This window comes from Panicum virgatum, chromosome 9N, assembly GCF_016808335.1.
Source record: "Panicum virgatum strain AP13 chromosome 9N, P.virgatum_v5, whole genome shotgun sequence".
NCBI classification, from domain to species: domain Eukaryota; kingdom Viridiplantae; phylum Streptophyta; class Magnoliopsida; order Poales; family Poaceae; genus Panicum; species Panicum virgatum.
Genome location: NC_053153.1, coordinates 76,455,370 through 76,478,688, shown reverse-complemented (window position 1 = coordinate 76,478,688; position 23,319 = coordinate 76,455,370). Strand labels below are relative to the sequence as shown.

General features: G+C 46.8%; 4 protein-coding genes across 6 annotated transcripts; 3 read left to right on the top strand and 1 right to left on the bottom strand.

Moving 5' to 3' along the window:
• Positions 1-1,862: 1,862 nt before the first annotated feature.
• LOC120688047 (aspartyl protease 25-like) lies at positions 1,863-3,493 on the top strand. The gene has a single exon (XM_039970176.1). It carries the CDS (start codon positions 1,919-1,921, stop codon positions 3,212-3,214), a length of 1,296 nt encoding a protein of 431 aa, XP_039826110.1. The 5' UTR covers positions 1,863-1,918; the 3' UTR covers positions 3,215-3,493.
• A 426-nt stretch (positions 3,494-3,919) lies between these two features.
• LOC120688049 (protein CutA 1, chloroplastic-like) lies at positions 3,920-6,858 on the bottom strand. Its single transcript, XM_039970178.1, has 6 exons — positions 6,613-6,858; positions 6,159-6,250; positions 5,850-5,912; positions 4,599-4,630; positions 4,407-4,501; positions 3,920-4,296 (listed from the first exon to the last, which is right to left on the bottom strand). The coding sequence occupies exons 1-6, from the start codon at positions 6,822-6,824 to the stop codon at positions 4,212-4,214; spliced, it is 579 nt and encodes a 192-aa protein (XP_039826112.1). The 5' UTR covers positions 6,825-6,858; the 3' UTR covers positions 3,920-4,211.
• Positions 6,859-7,032: 174 nt separating this feature from the next.
• On the top strand, positions 7,033-10,627 carry LOC120688048 (protein EMBRYO DEFECTIVE 514-like). Its single transcript, XM_039970177.1, has 2 exons — positions 7,033-7,492; positions 10,117-10,627. Exons 1-2 carry the CDS (start codon positions 7,154-7,156, stop codon positions 10,438-10,440), a joined length of 663 nt encoding a protein of 220 aa, XP_039826111.1. The 5' UTR covers positions 7,033-7,153; the 3' UTR covers positions 10,441-10,627.
• A 3,648-nt stretch (positions 10,628-14,275) lies between these two features.
• Positions 14,276-22,192, top strand: LOC120690389 (dentin sialophosphoprotein). Of its 3 annotated transcripts, none has more exons than XM_039973026.1 (13): positions 14,276-14,686; positions 15,971-16,197; positions 16,346-16,419; positions 16,680-16,736; positions 16,827-17,164; positions 17,580-17,648; positions 17,744-17,832; positions 17,997-20,138; positions 20,742-20,819; positions 20,934-21,045; positions 21,309-21,359; positions 21,458-21,528; positions 21,623-22,192. In XM_039973026.1, exons 1-12 carry the CDS (start codon positions 14,354-14,356, stop codon positions 21,506-21,508), a joined length of 3,621 nt encoding a protein of 1,206 aa, XP_039828960.1. In that variant the 5' UTR covers positions 14,276-14,353; the 3' UTR covers positions 21,509-21,528; positions 21,623-22,192. The 3 variants fall into 3 exon arrangements, with proteins under 3 accessions (XP_039828960.1, XP_039828961.1, XP_039828962.1); XM_039973027.1 differs by having other exon boundaries at positions 14,277-14,686; positions 18,000-20,138; positions 21,623-22,146; XM_039973028.1 differs by lacking the exon at positions 14,276-14,686 and having other exon boundaries at positions 15,971-16,108.
• The last annotated feature ends 1,127 nt before the right edge of the window (positions 22,193-23,319 follow it).

Below are 23,319 nucleotides of genomic sequence, written 5' to 3'. Positions count from 1 at the left end.
GCTTCATGAACGCCAATTGATGAATGCGCTGGTTAAGCAACATTTGTTGCGTTCAAAGCAAAGGATGAAGAAGCAGGCTGATATGAAGCGTTCTGAACGACAGTTTCAGGTTGGTGATATGGTTTTCCTCAAGCTTCAGCCGTATGTTCAGTCATCTATCGCTGCTCGTTCTTGCAACAAGTTGGCTTTCAAGTTCTTTGGGCCATTCCGGGTACTAGCTCGCGTTGGGTCAGTGGCTTACAAGTTGCAGCTACCAGAATCTTCGTCCGTGCATCCCATTTTTCATGTGTCTCAACTGAAGATGGTCGTCGGGTCGGGTCATTCAGCGTCTCCTTCCTTGCCGGATGATAACATCCAATGGAGTATTCCGGAGCGGAGTGCTGCAGCGCCGTCTTCTTCAGAAAGGTCTACGCTCCGTTTCTCAAGTTTTGGTGAAATGGTCATTGTTGCCAGAAGCTCTATCTACTTGGGAGGATTTGGAAGCACTCAAGCAGCAGTTCCCTCATGCGCCAGCTTGGGGTCAAGTGGCGTCGCAAGGGGGGAGAATGTCAGTACTACTGATGGGCCGGCTTCTATGGCTGGGCCTAGGCGCGGTGCGCGTGCCAGGAAGCCTAGTGGAAGGGTCACTGGGCCTGAATGGGTTCAAGCGTTTGCAGACGCTTCTCCGGCTTCTGCCTGGCTTCTGCCATGTAATATAAATAGGGGAGTGCTATGAAAGAATGGTATCAACTTATTGTACAAGAACAACTCGAACTCAATTCCAACTTGCCCTCTGTTCTTCCCCCAACATCTACTCTCGATTGCTAGCCTTTTCCCCAATCTCTATTCTGTGCTGCCGATCCGCTAACAGTGCATAACCGACGTATACCAGCAGTTCGATCCGGCCAGGGCCAGCGAATTGAATGTGTGCGACGGATAAGGCTACACCTGGCTATACGTACGTGCCTACGTGGTCGTCAGTTAACCTCACCAGTTCTTCAGTTAACGTCTCTGCAACTGCAAACAATGCTGCGCTAACGTCTCTGCAGCCAGGCAGGCTCGTAAGCGTAACTGAGAGTCAGAGTTCATGTAGGAGCTTGTTTGTGGTGGACATGGAGTACTGGTGGCTGCACCTGCACCTGCACGAGACGAGAGTCGACAAGTCATGACGCTTGTCCTTGTCGACCCGTGAAGAAGCTGTCTCTCTCGTCACGGCCGTCAGGCTGTTTTCAGGTTACGGCGGCTGTATATGCAGGCCGTGTTTAGATGCAAAAAATTTTAGGTGTAAAATACTGTAGTACTTTTGTTTATATCTGATAATTATTATCCCGGCACAGTTAACTAGGCTCAAACGATTTGTCTCGCAAATTATAGTCAAACTGTGTAATTAGCTATTTTGTTTAGCTATATTTAATATTTCATGCATACGTTTAAAAATTCGATGTGACGAAGAATTTTTTAAAATTTTGAAATTTTGAATGCATCTAAATAAGGCCGCAGTAGACAAGAATTTACATGAGGTACGACGACGGCCGGACAGCTCTCAGCTGGCCTAGGCGCCTAGCTTTGGGATCCACTTCAGGTCGCCCGTGTGCCCTTTTGTGATTGACATGTCCATTTGTATTCACCAAAAGAAAAAAAACAGTGCGTATGGTCAGAAAGCTTCGTCGTGCAAAGTCTCTATTTCCGCAGAACATTCAGAACGAAAAAAATCCAAAGAAAGTACGCGTGATAAAAGTGAAAAAAAAATGATTCCCAGATGTTCTATAATTAAATAAAAAAGAGCTAATAAAGCAAGCAAGATCTTGGCTAAACCTTCTCAATAACCACAGCAACGCGCACCAAGAGCCCCTATATAAACCCACCCCCGCACACTCCTCACTCGTTCATTCATAGACACTGCCACTCCCCCGCTATAGCTGCTTGCTCGCCAGTCGCCATGGCGGCCACCACCATCCTCCTCGTCCTCGTCCTCGTCCTCGCCGCTACTGCGGCCTCGGCCGCCGACCTCTCCGTGTACCACAACGTGCACCCGCCGTCCCCGTCCCCGCTCGAGTCCATCATCGCGCTCGCGCGCGCCGACGACGCGCGCCTCCTCTTCCTCTCCTCCAAGGCCGCCGCCTCGCCCGGCGTCACCTCCGCGCCCGTCGCCTCCGGCCAGGCCCCGCCCTCGTACGTCGTCCGAGCCGGGCTCGGCACCCCGGTGCAGCAGACCCTCCTCGCGCTCGACACCAGCGCCGACGCCACCTGGGCGCACTGCGCCCCATGCGACACGTGCCCCGCGGGCAGCCGCTTCATCCCGGCCAGCTCTTCCTCGTACGCGGCGCTCCCGTGCACCTCCGACTGGTGCCCCCTCTTCCAGGGCCAGCCGTGCCCGGCGAACCAGGCCGCCAGCTTGGCGCTGCCCGCGTGCGCCTTCTCCAAGCCGTTCGCCGACGCCTCCTTCCAGGCGTCGCTGGGCAGCGACACGCTGCGGCTGGGCAAGGACGCCATCGCCAACTTCGCCTTCGGGTGCGTGGGCGCGGTGACCGGGCCGACCACGAACCTGCCGAAGCAGGGGCTCCTCGGCCTCGGCCGTGGCCCCATGTCCCTGCTGTCCCAGACCGGGAGCAGGTACAACGGCGTCTTCTCCTACTGCCTCCCGAGCTACAAGTCGTACTACTTCTCCGGCTCGCTCCGGCTGGGCGCCGCCGGCCAGCCCAGGAACGTCCGGTACACGCCGCTGCTGAGCAACCCGCACCGGCCGTCGCTCTACTACGTGAACGTGACGGGGCTCAGCGTGGGGCGGACGTGGGTGAAGGTACCCGCGGGGGCGTTCGCGTTCGACGCCAACACCGGCGCCGGCACGGTGATCGACTCCGGCACGGTGATCACGCGGTGGACGGCGCCCGTGTACGCGGCGCTGCGGGAGGAGTTCCGGCGGCAGGTGGGCGCGCCGAGCGGGTACACGTCGCTGGGCGCGTTCGACACGTGCTTCAACACGGACGAGGTGGCGGCGGGCGGCGCGCCGGCCGTGACCCTGCACATGGACGGCGGCGTGGACCTGACGCTGCCGATGGAGAACACGCTGATCCACAGCAGCGCGACGCCGCTGGCGTGCCTGGCCATGGCCGAGGCGCCGCAGAACGTCAACTCCGTCGTCAACGTGGTGGCCAATCTGCAGCAGCAGAACGTCCGGGTCGTCGTCGACGTCGCCGGCTCGCGCGTCGGCTTCGCCAGGGAGCCCTGCAACTGAGCCCCAATCCGCCGCCCGTAGCCGTGCATGTTTCCAGTTCCAGTGTTGTGTGTGTGCAATAAGGGACGTGACGTGACACGAAGAAGAATTGGTTCGTCACGGGTAGCTAGAAAGACCAACGTAAGAATCTGCCATGCCAGAGTGTGTATCGCTGTCGTTTTTTATTGTTTTGGTTGTTTTTGTTTTTTGTATGGATGTAGCTGTTGCAAGAGAACAGAAAACGACATTCTACGCACTCATTCTACGCAACACAAGAGGATGGCGATTCACAAGCTGTCACTTGACCGTATCTGGAGTGTATCATTCCTGTCCAGGCCGCGTGCAGTGTCTTCTTCTAGTTGGTTGTTCATCTCAATACCTGGCTCGCCGTCGCCGGTTGGCGTGCATTCCGTGTGATTTTCACGCGGAATGAGTGAAAAACCGGTCGAACACCGGCGGCGCGGCGCGGCAGGGGCCTCGTCACGGGCTCACTGCCGTCGCCCCCAGTATGCTCCCATCCTGACGAGCAGTTGCAGGAGGAGGCTGGCCTGGCCGTTAAGCTCTGAAACTGTGCCCTGAGGCCTGAGAGCAGCGCAGTCCCTCCAACTCCAAGGGTACCCAGTTTGCGTTGTGGTGGCTTTTTGCAGTACATTCTACTGCCGGTAGTTCCGTATTAGCCGTAACGGGAGGTCTAGGCACACATCAGCAGAAACATCGGTCCAAAGATAGATCAAGAGCAACAATACACATGCTTAAATATCATTTGGTTTGATTTGCACGCGTCAATCTGTAAACAGAGCAATACATGCATTTGCGTACCCAGTACCCACACAAGACACCAGACCAGATCATTTGGCACAGAGAAGATGGTAAGTATTAATGTGGTACAATAATGTAACTGAGATAAACAGGGTCGACGGAAGAAACACCCTCGTGCAAGCCACTGGAAGACCTGGGCCATCACTTCATATTCTTGGGCGTTTTGATCTGCATTACACACTCACAGCTGCAAAACAGATCAGTTTTCCCGGGTGCTGTTCTTGATCCATTCCAGGTACTTGCTGTTACCGCCGGTTATGGGCAGAGAAATAACTTCAGGAACACTGCATGTGCGAGGAACTATTAAACAGGAGCAGTGTTGCATACTAAACTTCACTCAACTATATGTACTAGGATCAAATAGCACAAAAGCAGTAAACCGCATGGATCTTACTCATATTCATGGTTGGCTTTGACGTGCTCAGTCAAGGCATCTAGAAGTGATTCCCTCGTCTTTATGATGAGCAATTCTTCAGCATCTGATTGCACCTGAAAGAGGACAGACAATCAGACTTAGTTCGAAAAGCAAGGAGAGATTTTCAAGTGTAAACTTAGAAGTTTCTGGTTGCAATTATTAGCACCATACCTTTCCCTCCCACCAGTAAACAGACTCAATGCCTGAGAGGATAAGGATGACTTCAGTATTTTTCATCACTTGAAAAGACAAATAAGAGGACTTTCTATTCCAAAAACTAGCATAAGAACACAGTAAGGTACTCATACTGAGTGCTCAAAGATGAACAGCAAGGAAAATATTATATGCAATTCTACTGATCCTTCTTATTTATGGGCAAGATGTTATGTGGGGACAACAATGCGTGTGATGCAAGAAGAAGAGCACGGAGGCCGGAGCCAGTTCAGGTTGATGACGCCAAAGTGGTTGATTAGATACGTTGGGTTGTTAGGCTTGTGAATTCAGTTAGAGATTAGCAGGAGTAAGGCAATAAGTTAAGATTTTTGGTTCGTTAAAATAATCAGATAGTTGCAGATTGGTCGATCTTGAATGTGGGGGAAAAGCCATCAGCCTATAAATATAAAGTCTGTAATTAGAACATCAAGCAATATATCAATCTATTGCTCCTATCTATCTTCTGCTAAGCTGAGAGGAGGCGAGGCAACGACCTCATCCCTCAATCGTCCCTGGTGGGCAGGTTAACCCCTGGTCATCACACAAGAGGCCTTGTGATATTTTTTTCTCCGAAATTACAGACTCTGTCATTTTAGTTTATGGCTGCCAAGGTTGCCTGAAGCTATGTGCAAAATAATATTTATCACAGGTGTCCAATTCAGTAAGCTCCGAAACACTTAGTTCTTACAGCCTTACAGGCTATGCTGTGTTTTGAAGCTAATCTCATTTACAGAAGTAGCCCAAGTGCCCAACTTCACATGGCACAACTTAACAGATAAACCTATCAACCATTTTGAGAAGTGGGAATATTTACTGTTTAACATTGAGCAGTGAAAATTAATATTTTGTGGGAAAACCTTAAGGGCCAGGAGGCCAAGAGCCAGGGCTCTCCTTGCCCCTCGTGAACTATAGCACTAGTACACCTTCCAAGTGATGTAATAAATAATTTAAATATGGAGTAAAATCTTATTTGCATAGAGTAAAATCTTCCAGAAGAGAGAAGACCAAGAGCCAGGGCCCTCCTTGTCCCTCGTGAACTATAGCACTAGTACACCTTCCAAGTGATGTTAATATTAATTGCATAGAGTAAAATCTTCCATTTTAGGAAGAATAAATAATTCAAAATGAGCAATCACATTTTCATGTGCGCTGTGTTCATAATGTCAAACATAGAAAAAAGTATAAGCGAGAAGAAAATCAAATTCAAACCAGGTACTATATTGACACAAGCAGCAAGCTTCTCGCTGATGATGCTCTGTGACAGCTTCTTGCCTGCAGAGACGTAAGACAGTTCTTTAAGACCGAGACGATTACACAAAAAAATGCACGACAATGATAACAACAGAAGGATAAAATTTTAAAAGGAAAAACTGATAAAGCAAACAAAGATGAGATGTTTACAACCTGAAACATACTAATCTGACCCTTTTTCAATGGAGAGAATGGCATGAATTGATTAGAAAGCACTTAAAGTGGAAAAGAAAGCATCAATAGCTCAGAAAAATTTAAGCCAGCTACCTGCTTCTCTATTTGGAACCGTAACATATACAACAATGGAAGGCACGGTGGTGGAAGCAAACTCCATTCGAGCAGAGCTGAGACCTCTTGCCCTGAAAAGTTTTACATAACTGAGTTTCTTAATCTTGGTATCACAATATGATTATGGAGATACAATGACAGACACAAGAGCCAAGATTTGTATCCTCCAATGTTCGCCTGCTTAACTCGTCATGAACAACCACTTCTCACAAGCTACACCATGGCATAATTCCACTCCATAAGATCTTACAAATTCTCATGAACCGCGACCTAGTTACCGCTACAAGCTTGCGATTCTCAAACTAACTAACTGCACACTAATGAGTAGTAATCCACTAAACCGCGGCAGCACAAAATTCGCAAACCCATGGTAATGCGAGTACCTTCCTCGCATCAGCCAAACGTGCTCTCGTAGGAGGGAGGGGGAAGTTACCCGAGGAAGGGGAGGCGGCGGTGGGAGTGGAACAAGGAGCACCCCGTCCTGCAGGCGACGGCGGCGCTGACAGCGCCGATGCTGAGGAACAGGAGCGCTCCCGCGAGGGGCGCGCGGCGACCGTAGATCAGCGCGCGCTGCGCTCCGGCGGGACCGGCTGAGGCGGTGGCGGAGGGTGGGGAGAAAACCCGGAACGGCGCGGGGAGTGGCATCTCCGGCAGCTTCGACGGCCGTTTATGTACGCGACGCCGTCGGAAAGCCTCGGTGGCTCGCGAAGTCACGAACCCAATTCCTCTAGTGGGCTGTGTGGGCTCTAGTGGGCCATTCTTGGGCTGTGTGGGCTCTAGTGGGCCACTCTTGGGCTTGCAGCAAGCCTTTCTCATTACGTTCGGCCCCGAATGCCGTAAGGGGTCTTCTTAACCCCTCCCTCTCTCTCCTCTCGGACGGAACGGAAGCCCCAAACCCTACACGAACCCAGAGCAGCCTCTGCCGCCGGCGCCGACACTCCGAGCTCCACTTCTGCCTTCCACGCGTCTCAGATATGGCTGAACCAGAGGTGGAGGCGCCCGCAGCCGCTGCAGCGATGGAAACCGAGGCGCCCGCAGCCGCTGGTCAGAAGAGGGAGCGGGAGGAAGAGGGTGATCCCGCCGCTGAGGGCGGCGAGGCGGCGGAGGAGGAAGAGGCGGCGGCTAAGAAGCCTAAGGTGGAGGGGGATGCCAAGGAGGAGAAGGAGGTGGAGACGAAGGATGAAAAGGAGGGAGAGGAGGCGGAGGGCAAGCCCGTGAAGCTGGGGCCGAAAGAGTTCGCCTCGGCTGTCGAGATGTTCGACTACTTCTTCACCCTGCTCCACTCGTGGGCGCCGCAGCTTGACTTCAATAAGGTGATTAATTCTCTCTCATAGCCTCTTGGTGATCTGGTTGCGCTGAAGACGGTTCCTGTACGTTGCTAGCCTTAATTTATTGTCTAGTTTCGCCTGATGAATTGTTAGCCTCGCTGAAGTAGTGAAAAGGGGGCAGTAGGTAAATTCCATAAGCTTCATTGAGTTCGGGGAGTGCATTTACTCCTGTTATGGAAATTATTCGGCATGATAAATCTATTTTTAAGGCTGCGATTTTTGCAATTACATAGCTTGTAGTACAGGGTTCTAAGGTGGGCCTTCTATTGTGTCGTGCCACTTCCATCTCCTCTAATTTGATCCATCAAAGCTGCAGCCTGCGGGCACGAGCTAAAAAAGATCTTAACTTTTAGCATATTATTATGCATGCTTTGATTCAGTTTGCTCTTCCGTAGTTCTATTATCACTAGGGAACTTGTTTAACACTTTTGCTTGCTTTGATTAAGCATTGTTGATGTTTTCTTAGCTTTGTCTTGGGTATCATGTGACTAGTGTGGTCTGTTAGCATTGCTTGCTTTGATCAAGTTAGCTTCGTTGGCTTGATCTGTTGGGGTTGCATAAGTATCCCTGTTATGTTTGATTAACTTGTTGTGTTTGCAATGCTTTTAGAGGCGCATTAGATTTTCCTTTTATACAGTTTATGTAATCCATTGGTGTTTAACATCACTATCGGTCACAGGCAACTTTGAGAAATTAGGCCTCATATGTTCTTTAATTTGTTCAGCCTGCTTAGGGATGGGCATATTACCCGAAATCCGAACTTGAAAAACCCGAGCCCGAACCCGAACCCGAACCTGAAAAACACGAACCCGGAAAACCCGAAAACTAGTTCGGGTAGCAAGTCACGGTACCCGAAGTTATTATGGGTAGTTTGGGTTTAGAACCCCGGTACCCGAATTCCTAAAAAAAGCCCGAACATCCAGGCAGACCCAACCCAAGTCTTTGCAGCCCACCGCGCAGCGCCATGTCTTTGAAGCCCACCGCGCAGCGCCGCAGCCCACCAAGGCCTCTTTACATTGCACTTGCAGCATCCCATTACCCCAAACCACCCTAGCCCTCAGTCCCCCACGCCGTCGAGCCCCTTATCCCTTCTTCAGATCTAGCACTTGCAGCCAGCGGCCAGCGCGACGACGACTGGCGGCGCGCGGTGGCATCGAGGGACCGGCGGCGTGCAAGTGGTAAAGAGCGCCATCTTGGAGGTCCTGTCGCTTCAATTCAACCTTTGTCTGCAAGTTGCCTCGTGGAGGACTCCATTGATTGCTTGGTGTCCAGGCGGCCATGGACCCATGGTGATGTTCTGCATGTGGTACTGGTAAAAGTGTACTTGTTGGTTGATGCTTGATGCTAGGTCCTCTCGAGGGACTCTTGAGGGAATCGACGATGCTGGGACCTGATGGAGGATTCAATGGATCTGTTATTTCTTTCTTTTTTTCCTTTCATTTGCTTCTTTCTTTTCTGCTCCAGCTAGCAGGCAATCTTGATGTGGATGCAAAGCTAGGAGCAGGCAATAGAATTTTAGAGAAGCTATTGGGTTTACTTTGATGTTCTTCCCTAATTTATCTTCTCGGAATTTCCTTGCTGGTTTTTTATCGGGTATTTCGGGTAAACCCGAACCCGAACTTTCGGGTACTCGAAATGTCGGGTATTGATTTTTTAGAGCAAATTTCGGGTAACATTTCTGAAAACCCGAATTTCAAAAAACCCGAAATACCCGACCCGAATTTTTCTGGTAACCCGAATGCCCACCCCTAAGCCTGCTCATGGTCTTTCAGTTTTGTTCTAGAGTTCCAAGTGCTTTTCTGGTGTTTTGAGTAAGAGGACATTGCTCCTGTTAGCTTTTAGCTATTCACAAAAGTTAGAAATCACTGTCCTAGCATGGTCGTTTTCTTATTCCTTCAAGTTTTTGTGAAGCAATACTAACCTTGATTACATCTTCAGTTGACGACCTTACAACATTGGGATACTTTGGACCATATATATCATAAATGGAAACTGGAAAAAATTAGATAAAAACCTTACCCTTCCGATATGGTATTGGTGAAATTTTGTTTTCAAACAGTTTTTTTATCGTATTCGTTTATCTATATTTTTCTAACTTGTGTTTGGGTTGTGCCTTTTTTTTGCCTCATTTACCACATTTAGGATTTATGAGGTTATAATCTGCTCTTGTTTTTGTGTATGTGGAGCTTAAAGGGAAAATGATAAAATTGTGGTCTGGTTGCACTGAAAAATGATAAGGATGACTTATGTGGTTGTGCCAAAGATGCTTGATTGCGCAACGTGGATACTTGATGCAAAATTTCTCATAATAATAGGCATTGATTTAGGTCAAACACTTCAATACAACTGCAATTAAGTTTTCTCGAACCTAATACTAATAGTACAGAAGAAGTTGGATGATGGATTTATGGAAACATATGTTAGTTGGCTGTTGGGCATTTGAAAATGATTACTGTGTACATAATGGCCACTAGATTACTAGACCTTGTGCGCCACAAAGGTAGTTCTATTGATCTTGAAAGTCTGCTAGTTAACCTCCATAATCATTCCCATCATGAACATCTTCTCTTCAACACATGGATTTCTAATTTGCATCTCAATTTTTGTAGTATGAACAAATGGTGCTGGAGGACTTGCTGAAGAAAGGCCATGCTGAGCCTGCTAAGAAGATTGGGGCCGGAATCGAAGCATTTGAGATCCGCAACCACCCAGTGTGGCAAAGCCGCTGCTTCTTTGTTCGCAGGGTTGACGGATCAGCCGACGACTTCAGCTTCCGCAAGTGCGTCGACAACATCCTGCCTCTCCCTGAGGACATGAAGATTGGTAACGGCAAGAAGTCCGGCGGCCACCACAAGGGTGGCGGTGGGGGCCGTGGAGGAGGGGGCCGAGGTGGCTGGCGTGGTGGGCGCGGCCGTGGTAGGAGAGGCGGCTAGGTAGCTTACGAGCCTTGCAATTTTCTCCCGGTTAGTGCTTGGGCGGTCGTGAAAACGAAGGGCATTTATGTTGTTTTATTTGTGTGGGCTTCTTTGCCCCTGTCCTGAAAACTGATGATGCCCACTTTCTGAACCTTGAAACTGGGAGGTGATCAATGTCGAATGCTTGCGCCACGCTATTCCTACACCGTGCCGTCCCTCCCGTTCCGGTTGTATTGGTTTGCGACGCGGTTGCTGCACCTCGTCCGCATCTGCACCCACCCTGCATGGTGCCTCAGTAGACCGGTGCTGGTGCTGGTGCTGAGAGCTAAGGGTGTGTTTGGTTGCTGGGTCGGGGTGGGTTGGGACGGGTCCAACCCAGTTGAACCCGTGTTTGGTTGGAGGTTTGATATGGGTTGGGTTGAACCCGAAGGGGTATATTCCCCTCAGATGCGGGTCGGAGTGGTCCGCTCAAATCGAGCGGACCACTCCAACCCACTTCGACGCCGTCTCGGCTCCGTTCGCGGGGGCGTGGGCGACGGCCGCGAGGCCGAGCTCGCGGGGGCGGGGGCGGGCGGAGCACCGGCGCTACCGAGCTCGTCGGCGCGGGGGCGGGCGGGCGGAGGAGCTCGGCGGTGTAGGGGCGGGTGGGGCTGTGCGGCGCGCCCGTGGGCAAGGAGGAGGAGGTGCCATGGCCATGGGGGCTGACCTCGACCTGGGGGGAGCCATGGGGGCCGACCTCGATCTGGGCGGCCATGGTGGGCGAGCTCGAGCTGGGCGGCCATGGCGGGCGAGGTCGATCTAGGAGGCCATGGCGGGCGAGAGGGAGTGGGCGGCGCCAGTGAAGGCTGCGGCGAGCGGCGCGGGGCGGGGCGGGTGCAGTACTGGTGGGCGGAGGAGGCCGCCGGCGGTGCAGGGCGGGCGGACGAGGCCAGCGCCGGCGCGATGGCGGTGGCGGAGCGGGCGGAGGGAGCCGGCGTGGGCGTGGGCGGGCGGAGGAGGCCGGCGCCGGTCCGGCGGGGCCGAGCATCGAGCTCGACGAGGAAGAAAAGGATGGAAGAGAAAGAAAAAATAGAGGGGATGACAAGGGGGCCCATAGATGACTGTTTTAACGGTGTCAAAATAAACCACAACCTATTCCTTTGCAACCCTCTAACCAAACAAAAAATTGGGTCGGACCCAACCCTCTCAACCAAACACTAGATGGGTCGGACCCAACCCATCCCCAAACCAAACACATGCTAAGACAACCGGGTGGGTTTGCAGTGCGTGATTGCCCCGCAGGCTTGCGTTTCGATAAAACCTTAAATGCAGCAGAATAGCTCGACAAGAACATGTGTTTAGTTTGCGAAATTTTTTGGATTTTGGTACTATAGTATTTTCGTTGTTATTTGGCAATTAATGTCCAATCATGGATTAATTAGGCTTAAAAGATTTGTCTCGTCATTTACAGTGAAAATGTGTAATTAATTTTTTTCCAACTGCATTTAATGTTTCATGTATGTGTCCATAGATTCGATGTGATGGGTATTGTAGAATTTTTTTGGGAACTAAACGGGTCTTAGGTTGTGTTTAGTTCGCGATTTTTTTTGGATTTGGCTACTGTAGCATTTTTGTTGTTATTTGGCAATTAATGTCTAATAATAAACTAATTAGGTTTAAAAGATCCGTCTCATCATTTACATGTGAACTACAGAATTAATTATTTTTTTAAATTGTATTTAATATTTCATGCATGTATTCAACGATTCGATGTGATGGGTACCGTAGGAAATTTTTTTTAACTAAACAGGCCCTTATCGCGCCTTGAGGAGGCCATGACAACAGGCTGGAACACGTTGGTTGCTCGGAGGACTTGCTACTGTAGTTGACAGAGTCACACGATTCGGCACGACACCGTACGGCCAGCACAAGAACGCATTCCTGGTAGGCTGCTGGTACGCATGATTTTGACCTGACCGGGGCCGGCCGGGAACCAACGGCGGCTGCTGAGCTGCTCCAGCGTGGCCGAAGCACTGGAACACTCCGTCCGGATCTGTCTGCTGATGGTCTTTACGGTGACGATTCGAGCATGGGGCGGTCTTCTGGGTGGGCATCGGTACTGGAACCCAAGTCCCAAAGGCCACCTTCTTCTCCGGAAAGGGGAGGGGAAAAGGCACAAGATGCTTCCGTCATCCGGTTTACGCTACCGGGCACTTGCGCTGCCGCTCGTCAGCTTCTACCAAGTGGTAGCTAGCCTTTTATGTTTTATCCCGCGATTGGACCGGTAATTAATAAGATAACATAACACATCTCCTTAGACCGGTAATCCATTACTGTGAAGATAAAGATTAACTGGACCTGCTTGACATCATCGAAACGTGCACTAGCACACCAGCCGCGATCGGGCCCCTTTCACCGTTTCGTGACTCCACCAGCTGCTGGTCGCCGGTTGGCAGGTTGCGGACCCGTCCCGCTTTTTTGGAAGGGGATCGATCGATCGATCGATACAGCACGGCTGCAATGCAAATGCGATGGACCCGATCCGAGCGACGCAGAGGATATGCCAGCGCCGCAGCTGGGACCCGGCGATTGTTTGTGCGGGTTGGCTCAAGGCCGCAACGCGACGGTGGTGCGGGCGCCGGTCCGTTGGGACTCTGTGGTCTTTTCCCCGTCGAGGCCACCGTACGCGACTGCTTGTCCCTGCTTGGTTTGTCCGCCCGTCCGGCCGTCCCGTACATACGTCTCTCTCTCTCTCTCTCTCTCTCTCTCTCTCTCTCTCTCTCTCTCGTGACAAGACGGTAGTATACTCGGCTTTCAATTACAACAAATACTAAATCACCGTGGTTTCACCCCCTAGCAGATTACGTAGAACACACAAAATACTGCATGTGCAAATGGTTTTCACCGGTCGCATCGTTGACGGGTGTCTGATGATGTGCCCTGTTAACTCGCGCGGGTTAAGAAGCACATGATCCGCGGGAATTGTGGATAATCATAAACACATCTGCCTTCTAATTATAGTCCACGTTGTATTTGTTTATTTGAGTTCACTCAAGAGTTCGCTAATTTGACGATGACCTGATAACCAAACGCAGCGGGCCATCCACTAGCTACGATCAGGTCAGTCGGTAAACTGCACATGGCTATAGTTTATTTTTTTAAATACGGAACAAATAAACGTGTATATATCATCTATCAATACAACAAGTTAATATATACCAATCCTTGTGGTGCAATACGATTCCATGATAACAGATTGTTTTTCTAAACGCGTAGCATACACGAGGTGTGTTTTGTGCTTTTAAAGAATTCTCAAATGGGTGAGGGAAAGGAGAAGGAAAGAAAAGGTTTCCACCAAATTTCTTAGACGCATTTGACGCGAATTCATAACCCTTTCTTTGTGTTTTCACTATTTCTTTTGATGTATGGTGTTTAGTATAAACTAATCAGTTGGATGAAATTTTGAATTAATTAATTTGTTCTAGAAATCATCATATGTTCACTAGTGACTGTGGTAGATGGATTAAACTTGATTAAAGCAACTACATGCATTTAGAACAAAGATAATGTGATCAGTTGTGTATGTGTATGTACACTTCCCCTTTTTCACATGAAGTATTACCTATTTGACACAATTGCAGCGGAGCGTTATTACCAGATTTTTAATTTGTATGTTTTCATCCGTGTGGACTAACTTAACTGCAAACTTCACTGGCGTATTTGCTACAAGTATCTGCTCTGAATCAGATAAATCGAGTAGAGCAAGGATAATAATTTAGCCGGCTGCTGGCTCGGCGAAAATACAGAAGGAAAACCCTTAAATTAAAAAAAAAGAAAAAAGGAGAAATTTCATACGATTTCTGCGCCCTCTCCTTCGGCGTCTTCGCAACTCTCCACCAGCGAGCCCCGATACGACCAGCTCTCCCGCCGGCGCCGCCGCGGGCCGCGGGCCATGTACAAGCTCGGCGGCCGTGGCGGTGGGCGCGGCGGCGGTGGCGGCGCGTCAAAGCGCCCGCCGGCCCCCCACGGCCGCGGCCGGGGCGGCACCTCCTCCATCAGCGGGATGGGTGCTCCTCCCCGCGGTCGCGCCGCCGCCGCCTCCGCTGCCGCCGCGCAGCCCGCGGGGCGTGACGAGGGGTTCCGCCTGGAGTCCAACGGGCCGCCCGCCTTCTCTGCTATAATACGGCTTACCCCCGACCTCATCGACGAGATCCGGCGGGCGGAGGAGGCTGGTGGCGGCGCCCGCATCAAGTTCAACCCTAACATGTACAACTCGTCGGAGAACGTGAGCACCATCTTGTCGTTTAGTTCTCGTTTCCAGGAGTCCCTTCAGATTTTAACCTAACAAATTTGGATAGACTTTCCACTTACAGTATATCGTAATTACGTTTTCCATTGAGCAGTGCTTGTACTGGGTTTGATTTAGTTTGTTCTGTAATTCTTTCATACTAACCAAATTTATTACATGGTACTCAAAAATATAGTTTGAATTTTTAGGGCATGATGTTTTCTTAAGTATATCTTTAAGATTAACGATTTTCTTTTCATATGGTGCGACAGTCTTTGGCTTACTTTGGTTCATATAGGACAGTGAGCTTGCATTGCTTGTTTGCTCCTTTCACTTTAGAATTTTTTGCAAATCATGCTTACATATCGTTGCTGTGTCTTCTGCTCTCAAAGATCTGATTGATTGATTTGCATTTATTTTGATCTGTTGGGGCACAATATTCATACTTCTCATTGACGTTTTTTTTTGTTTGCTTGGGAACAAGCTTAGTAATCTTTCCCATGAACCTAGAATTTTTTCCATGCACTATGGCCTCGGACTCCTAGCTATTCTGATTTACTTTAGGCTGCCTGAACAAGCACATTGCTTGTTTGATGATTCTTTTTGTCATTTCATGCAATTTGATTTGTATCGGTTGAAATCACTTTACATTTGGTGTTCATTTGTCCATGGTTTGGTTATTTTTTTTGCTAAACTTAATACTAATGTTAGTATGTGATTCTGGATTGTTCCCTTTCAATGACTTCGGATTTTAATCTGTTATGGCCCTGTTTGGATGCAAAGTATTTTTGAAGTCTAGAGTAGAGTTCCTAAAACTCCAACAAGACTACAATTTTAGTAATACCATGATTTTCAAAAAAATTATAAGGCTTGCTACATCCGAACACCTCATGGCTTTCAAAAACCAAAATAATATTTTTTTAATTTTCTTTTCTGTGTCTTATGAAGTGTTTCTCTCTTTTATGTATGGAAGTACCACCAAGTATGCCAGTACTGTTGAAACAACAGAAAAATGCCTATTCATTCCGTATTGCACTTCCAGTCCACACGAAAATTTTGGAGACTGGTGGGAACTGGCTGATTCCCTTTGGTGAAGGATGCTTTGAAGAAATTCAGGTTGATAGTGGTCCAGCATCGATTGTTGTACTAGGTCTAGCTTAGATTGCTATGCCAACTTGCCAAGAGAAATTTGTTCAACATGTCAATTACTCTTGTATGTTTAGTTGATTCTGTACATTTAGTTGTTTCGTGCGACTACTCAAATATCTTTTCCTGCGCCAGGTAATAGATGTTAATGGTAAAGAATTCAAATTCACATGGGCATCTGAACGTGGCGAATTGTGTGATATTTATGAGGAACGCCAGAGTGGAGAGGATGGAAATGGGTTGCTTCTAGAGTGTGGCTCTGCTTGGCGCAAGGTGAATGTGCAACGCATTTTGGATGAGTCAGCAAAGAACCTTGTGAAAATGCGCTCTGAGGAGGCTGAACGTCTCTCGAAATCTCGAAAGTTTGTCTGCTTTCCCCATTCATAGCCCTCTTGGTCTCTATTGATTTATGATAATCCTGATATGTAGATTTTCTTAAGATTTCTGTTTTATGGTATTGTAGTTTTCTTCAATTTTGCTTATGTATCCTTGTAATATTTCTGGCTATAGATCAATCGTGCTGGACCCAGCTAATCCATCTGTCAAGAGTCAGGCCAAGTCAATGGCTGCTGCAGCTGTAGAAGGTGTGTACTTTGATTTATGTTTTCTTTTTTAGCATTACATTATTAGTTTATTATCTGTACCTTGATTTAGCTTTCATTAATTCATAGTAGAAATATGCATTGTTGTGTGATTATTCTAAGCAAATTCAATTTATGTTTAATTTCCTCGTATTAGATAGTAAATGGGATCTGATTTCCTATGTGCAATAGCAAATATTGGTCCTGAATTGGCTTATGTTTGTTAGAGGCTGTTTACTATTTAGTGCTGTTTTCTCTTCCAGGTAGTATGCGGAGGATGCACTGGAAGCAGAAGAATGAATTTTTTAAAAAGAATAAAGGTTCGGATCATGTTAGATCATATTATTCTGCATTACTGTTTTTCTGTTTTGTTGTAATTAACTCTCTATATTGTTCATTGCCTGCTCCAGCTGCTGTTATCGCCCCGACCAAATCAGTTTCCAAAGTGAAGTTATCTAACAATATTCCCAAAGGAAATTTCTCAACTTCTCCTGCACCTTCTCCTGAACAACCTGGAGCGAGTATTCCTTCATTTCCTATTGGATCAGATGCAAATAATGAAGTTGTAACACCTTTTGATTTGAATAAAGAGAACAATAAAACTGAGAAAGCAACACCAAGTAAGATGTCTAAAGGAATTAATCGCCGAGCAAGTGCTCATTCTGCAAGTGTTGATGACAATACAAATGAAGTTCGGAGCCTCTTGATATCTGTACTCTCAGAAAATCCAAAAGGAATGAGCCTAAAGGTACTCCCTCTCTCCATCCATGAGGTCACATGATATTAATCAATCTCCATGTGCAAATGGAAATATAACCCTGAAATTTCCTGTTTTTATTTGTAAATAATTCAAACAGTTTGCAGTATGATAAAGAAGGTTGACGGACTTGACCTATTTGTATCTTGGTACTTTCATCAAGCAACATTGCAGCTCAAACTTGTTCTATTACTACTTTCACCTTTTGAACATAATTTACAGTAATGTTATTATTGGTTTGGTATTACACTACACATGCTTTTTTTTGGGCAGATTACACTACACATGCTTTCATTTGTCGTCATATACACCTTCTTTCCTCCTAATTTATCTGATTGCATAATTCACTTGATACTCCACGAATAATCATCTGATGTTCTTCACACATGTTATGGAACATTTGCAGGCTTTGGAGAAAGCTGTTGCAGATGTATTTCCTAACGCATCGAAGAAAATAGAGAGCATCATCAAGAATGTGAGTAACCAAACACTATTTGTCACCTCTTTCCCCAAATAGGAAATGTAGGACACAAGGAGTGAACTCACTTAAAATTTTGATTATTCTTTCAGATTGCTAATTACCAAGCACCTGCGAGGTATGTGCTAAAACCAGGGTTGGAGGTAGAAAACTCTAGAAGGCATGCATCTGAAGAGGGAAGGTACAGCCTTTCTCATAATACGATCAAATACCTTGTCTTTTTTCCTTTTCTTTTTATCTTGCAGAAATGGTTTTGTCATGTTGCTTCCAAAAGCTTTGTACGATTTATCTAGATGCCAGGAATTCTACCACAACACCTTAACGGAAATCTATTGCTGTGTATAGCAGATCCATCAATGAGAATGTTGATGAATTTCCTCCAAGCTTAAAGATTGACGATCCTGATATATTTGAGAGTATTGATGTTGTGGGCTCCCCAGTTGCTACTGCAGGAGATGGAAAGGTCAATAATGGCAGTGAAGATAAGGCAGGAACTTCTAGTGAGAGTGCAAGCGATAGCGATAGTGACAGTGACAGCAGTGACAGTGGAAGTGATAGTGGGAGCCAAAGCAGAAGTGCTGCAGAAAGTGGCAGCGGGAGCAGCAGCGACAGTGATAGTGATGATTCATCGAGCAGCAAGGAAGGCTCTGATGCATTTGTGGATATTACAAGTGATGACGACAAAGCAAATACAGCACAAACAAAAGTTGCCGATGATCTTAATTTGTCATCATCGCCAAGAGATTTGACAAGACTTGATGTCGATGATGAACAGATCGACATTGGAACAAATATGGATTATACGACTACATCACCGCATATTGATTTGAACAATTTTAATTCTAATAATGATGGTGCTGAATCTGATGGCTTGGCTGCAAGCAACCTGAAGAAGCCGTCTGAAATTCCAGGGAGCAAGAACATGCCAAGCAACAGAATGGAACCTAGCCGAGTTGATAGAAAGTATAATGAAATGTCTTATCAAGAAGACCTTTTTGATGACTCCTTGCAAACAACTAGTGAGATACCCAATGAAGAAGCTGGTCAATTCACAAAGCAGCATCCTAACAGGAGAAAATCAACATCAAAGGACGGATCAAACCAGACCCCGATGAGTATTGGGGACAAAAGTGCCAAACCCAAATTGAGAAGGTCTTCCGGTAATGAGAACTCCACAATAGAGCTTCAAAGTGGCAAAAAGGTCAAGGTTGACGCAGCATCTCCAGGCATTACAGCTTCTTTCTCAGAGCACAAAAAAAACTTACTGCCTGAAAAGCATACGAATGATAGGTTGAACAAGGAGACAGGGAGTGTTAGGCGCATTGCTTCACGAGATAGCAGTCCTGCCATGAAAGGAAGACCTTTGGCTTCTGGAAACATACAAAAGATAGATCAGAGCCCAAATGTACCTATCCCAGCAATGCACTCTGAGAGACCAAAAGAAAATATTGAGAAATCAAGTCTGAAGAAAAAAGCAGATAAGATGCAGAAACCATGGCATGGTACCGATGTTGACTTTGGGACACATGGTGAAGGCCAACATGCCAATTTTGATGGCTTGGATGATTCTTCAACAAGAAAAAGGAGTAGACATGGGGATTCTCTTATTGATGATAAAATGCTCAAGCGTTCAAAGGATGCTAATGTTAATATAAATTCCATGAATTTAACCAATACTTCCAGTGGAAATGTTGGGCCTGATGAGATCACTACTTTTCCTGAACCCAATGAAAGTAATGGTGAGCTATCAACTTCGCAAAGAGATAATTTTGAGAGGTCACCTAATGGTAAGAAAAAGCTCCAGAGAGAGCTTTCAGATCTCGAATTGGGTGAACTTCGCGAGTCTTCTTTGGAAAATGACAATGGGAGGACAAGGAAGCAATTTGAGAGAAATAGTTCTTCCAAGTCACTTGATGGTAAATTAACTGACATAAATAACTCCTACTCCAGTATGAATAACAGGAAGGCTCATATAACCGGGTTTCATGATAAGGGGAAACCATCACCTCAAGAATATGGTACTGGAGGTCATATAAACCAGGAAGCCTTTCCCAGGAAGGCAGCAGGATATGATTTTGATGATAATAGGCCTCTGCAAAGAGGGTATGTTCCTGAGAATCAGCATTTTCCAAGGACTGATCATTCAGATTCTGAGAACATATCATATAGGTCAGGTGAAAAAACTAGCAAAAAGGAGTCAAGGATGGCACAAGGTGGAACGCTAGAGTACCCAGAAATGAAGAAGAAAACAACCTCACGGCTTCCACAGAATGGTATTCCACAGAATGGTATTAATAATGCCATAGTGCCTCAGACACAGAAATCAATTTCCCCATCAGATAATGAGGAAAGAAGTAGGAACAACTCTTTGATTGAGACTGAGACAGGTAGGAAGATAGACAGTTCTTCAGATGATGACAACTTATTTTTCTCCAAGTATGATAAAGATGAGCCAGAACTGAAGGCTCCAATAAAAGATTTCTCACAGTAAGTTCCAATATCCTCCATGCAGTCAGTTTTATGTCTTGACATATTTTGTTTTGTGCATTTTCACATCCCCCTGCTTTTATCACTAAGCTGTACCTGACTCCTCTGTCCTAGTGATCTTTCAGCTACTTAGTTGTTGTATAAAGTACTAGACTGGAATGTGCTTTCTGTTTTCTTCTAGATTCCCTCACAGTCTAGTTTAGCTTCTAGAGATTTCTACTGCTAAAAATCTGAGAATGATTGAATCATATGGCCTGGACCAGCCATTTTAGCAAGCAGGTCCCTGTTTAATAGAGCAATTCAGTGGACTTGTCTAAAATTCTATAAATCTTTTAATGCCTGAGACTCTCTCCGTCCTCTTAAAACTGTTGGAACTTTTACACGTTGGCTGGTGACCAATGCTTGACGATTTTTCTACTGGCTCTTTTGGACTTCTGTTTGTCTGTGTTATCTGAAACATTACGGATCGTATGACCATTCTCACATTTCATTAAGGGGTCTGTAAATTTGATTGAAATTGAAATGCAAAGTGTCGATCTGTTTCGAATTTTAAGTGTATTTTGTTGTTGATGCATAGAACCAACTGGTTATATTCTTTTCCAGATACAAAGATTATGTGCAGGAGTACAATGAGAAGTATGAGGCTTATTCATACTTGAACAGTCAGATTGAGAAAACTAAGTATGTGTTTTCTATTTCTTTTGCACGTCATTTTTCTTCTATTAATAGTCCGTAACTTAATAATCTCCTGGAACTGGTGTTTTTCCTTTTTCTTATATTTGTTATAAAATACAGGTCTGAATTCTTAAAGGTTCAAGAGGATCTCAATGTTGCTAAAGAAAGAGACAAGGAACAATATTATAATATTGTAGAAAGACTCAGAGACATGTACCGTGAATCAGGAGCAGTATGTTTTCTGCCTGATCTTCCATATGCTTTAACATGACTGCCTTTAGTTTTTTCATAGCCGGAAAGGGGACAAAATATTCCTTGTTTCTATTTTTCTGACGTAAAAAATTAAAATCACTACCAGTATCCTTATCAAACAAATAGCTCTGCTCATATGACATTGAGTTATGAAAGGATACTATTAAAGAACTTAGCTATTTGATTTGACTCTTGCTAATAATTGAAGCTCTCCCTGAACCTTTTTGGGAACATGATCTGCAGAGGCATAAATTGATGAAGAAGGTCTTCGTACTGCTTCATGAGGAGCTGCAGGTATGTGATATCATGTGTAGTTTACTATTGAACTGAAGCAATTTTCGTACCATTCTAGTTATTATCTTCATTCTGATATTTTGGTTATTTCCTTTAAGACTATAAAGCAAAGAATTAGAGACTTTACAGAGGCCTATTCAAATGAGTAACTGCTCTGCACTCAAAACATGTGAGTTTTTGTCCTACTTGATTATTTACCTGAAGCACTGCAGACAATGTTTAACTGACGGTTAACTGAATAATTGTTTGTGGTAACCATGCAGGGTGTTTGGAACCGCTTTACAGAGGCTGTCCCTCATTGTGAAGTCTGAAAATGTCGGGACACTGACATTGGGCTTGCCTTTGTAGAATCTAGCTTGGCTTGGACATACACCAAATGCACTTACCTGTGACAGAACCTCAGTGAATTCGTGATTCTCGGGATGACCATGCTGAGTTCCACAGTAATCACGGCGGAAGTGGAGGCCAAGGCAGCTCGAAGACCAATGATCACTGATGGGCACCTCCACATGATGTGAGCCCCCCGAGCCAATGATCCGATAACTTATGGAATGGAGATTTAATGTCCGAGGTGGCATTACAACATCAGTTTTGCAGCTAGTTTGGCAATGTGACTGGGCGGTTCTCTTTGTAGATGTTTTTTTTTAAAATTTTTTTACCCCTGGCGTTGTACATTGTTTTTTTATTTTTGTGATCCATGTCAAACTGAAGTCAATCACTAACTCTGTACATATGTGTAGACCCAATAGAGAAGTTTTGAAGGAGGGAAAGAAAAAATATGGGAACATGTTGTTAGCACAAATGTTTACTCTTCAATTTCCGTGTGGATGCAATTCATTTTCCCAAATGTGCGTCTCCTATTGTTAGCCGTTTCCCAGTCCTTTTTTTCGAATAATTTCGGGGGGGGGGGGGTCCCACCTACTATATTAATCGAAGAAGAGGCGAAGCGCCGCCAATACAAGTACACCCCGGCATACCAAGGGTTGTACAATATGAGAAGAAGAGGATGGGAAAAAGGAGGAAAAGATAATACAGAAGAGAGAGGTACAAAGCTAACAATTGTCCATCCAATACATAGGCAAGCCACTTACTAGTGAACAAAACCACATCCGCACATCTATACCCAATCTATCTCCATTCCACAAGAGACCGTAAAGCTCAGAGTCGAGACCGACAGACGATGATCGTGATTACACCACCTATGGAGCATATCCAGGATCCAGTCGACGAGCCTCCAACGCCATTTAAGGGGAGGAATCCTCAAAGGGGGAGGGCCGTAGAGGGGAAAACGAGGAGATCCAAGAGAGGGGATCATGGTCTCGCAACCCGGCATTTGGTGAGGCGACGCAACCAAGGATCATGAAAACAACAGGGCAAAGAGACACTCAGTAGCCCACCAGCAGTAAGACGGCTACCGATCGACGATGGGAGCCACCACCGAACAACCTACTCGCCGGAGACACCGCAGTCATTGCACCTCCACACCACCCCTCGTAGCTACGCCGCTTCGTTGTCACCCTCAAGGGTCAGGCCATCGAAGTGGGGACTAAAGGCGGCGGGAGGGGCGCAAACCAAGGCTCACCAGAAACAACGATCTCCTCTTCGATGCAATCGGAGCCACCTTTAAAAGCACATCCGGCCTCCCACGTACCACCGTCCAACGCCGTGCAAGGGGAGGAAACCTTGTAGGGGGACGGTGAAAAGTGGAAACAGCCGGCAAAAAAAATTGATGTCACCACTTGCAAGGAGCGCGCCGACGGAGCAGAGGCGCCAAATGGAGTACACCCGCGCGACCCACAATGGAAGACCACACTATGAATCAGCCTTGCACCAGAATCAGCGCCGGATTAGCTTGGGGTCACCTTCAAGAGCAAGTCGACGCCTCCAAGGAGGTGAGCGACGTCCTCGGACGCCGCCATCGAGAGCACCGACAGCATGTCGGGCACGGTTTTCACCTTGA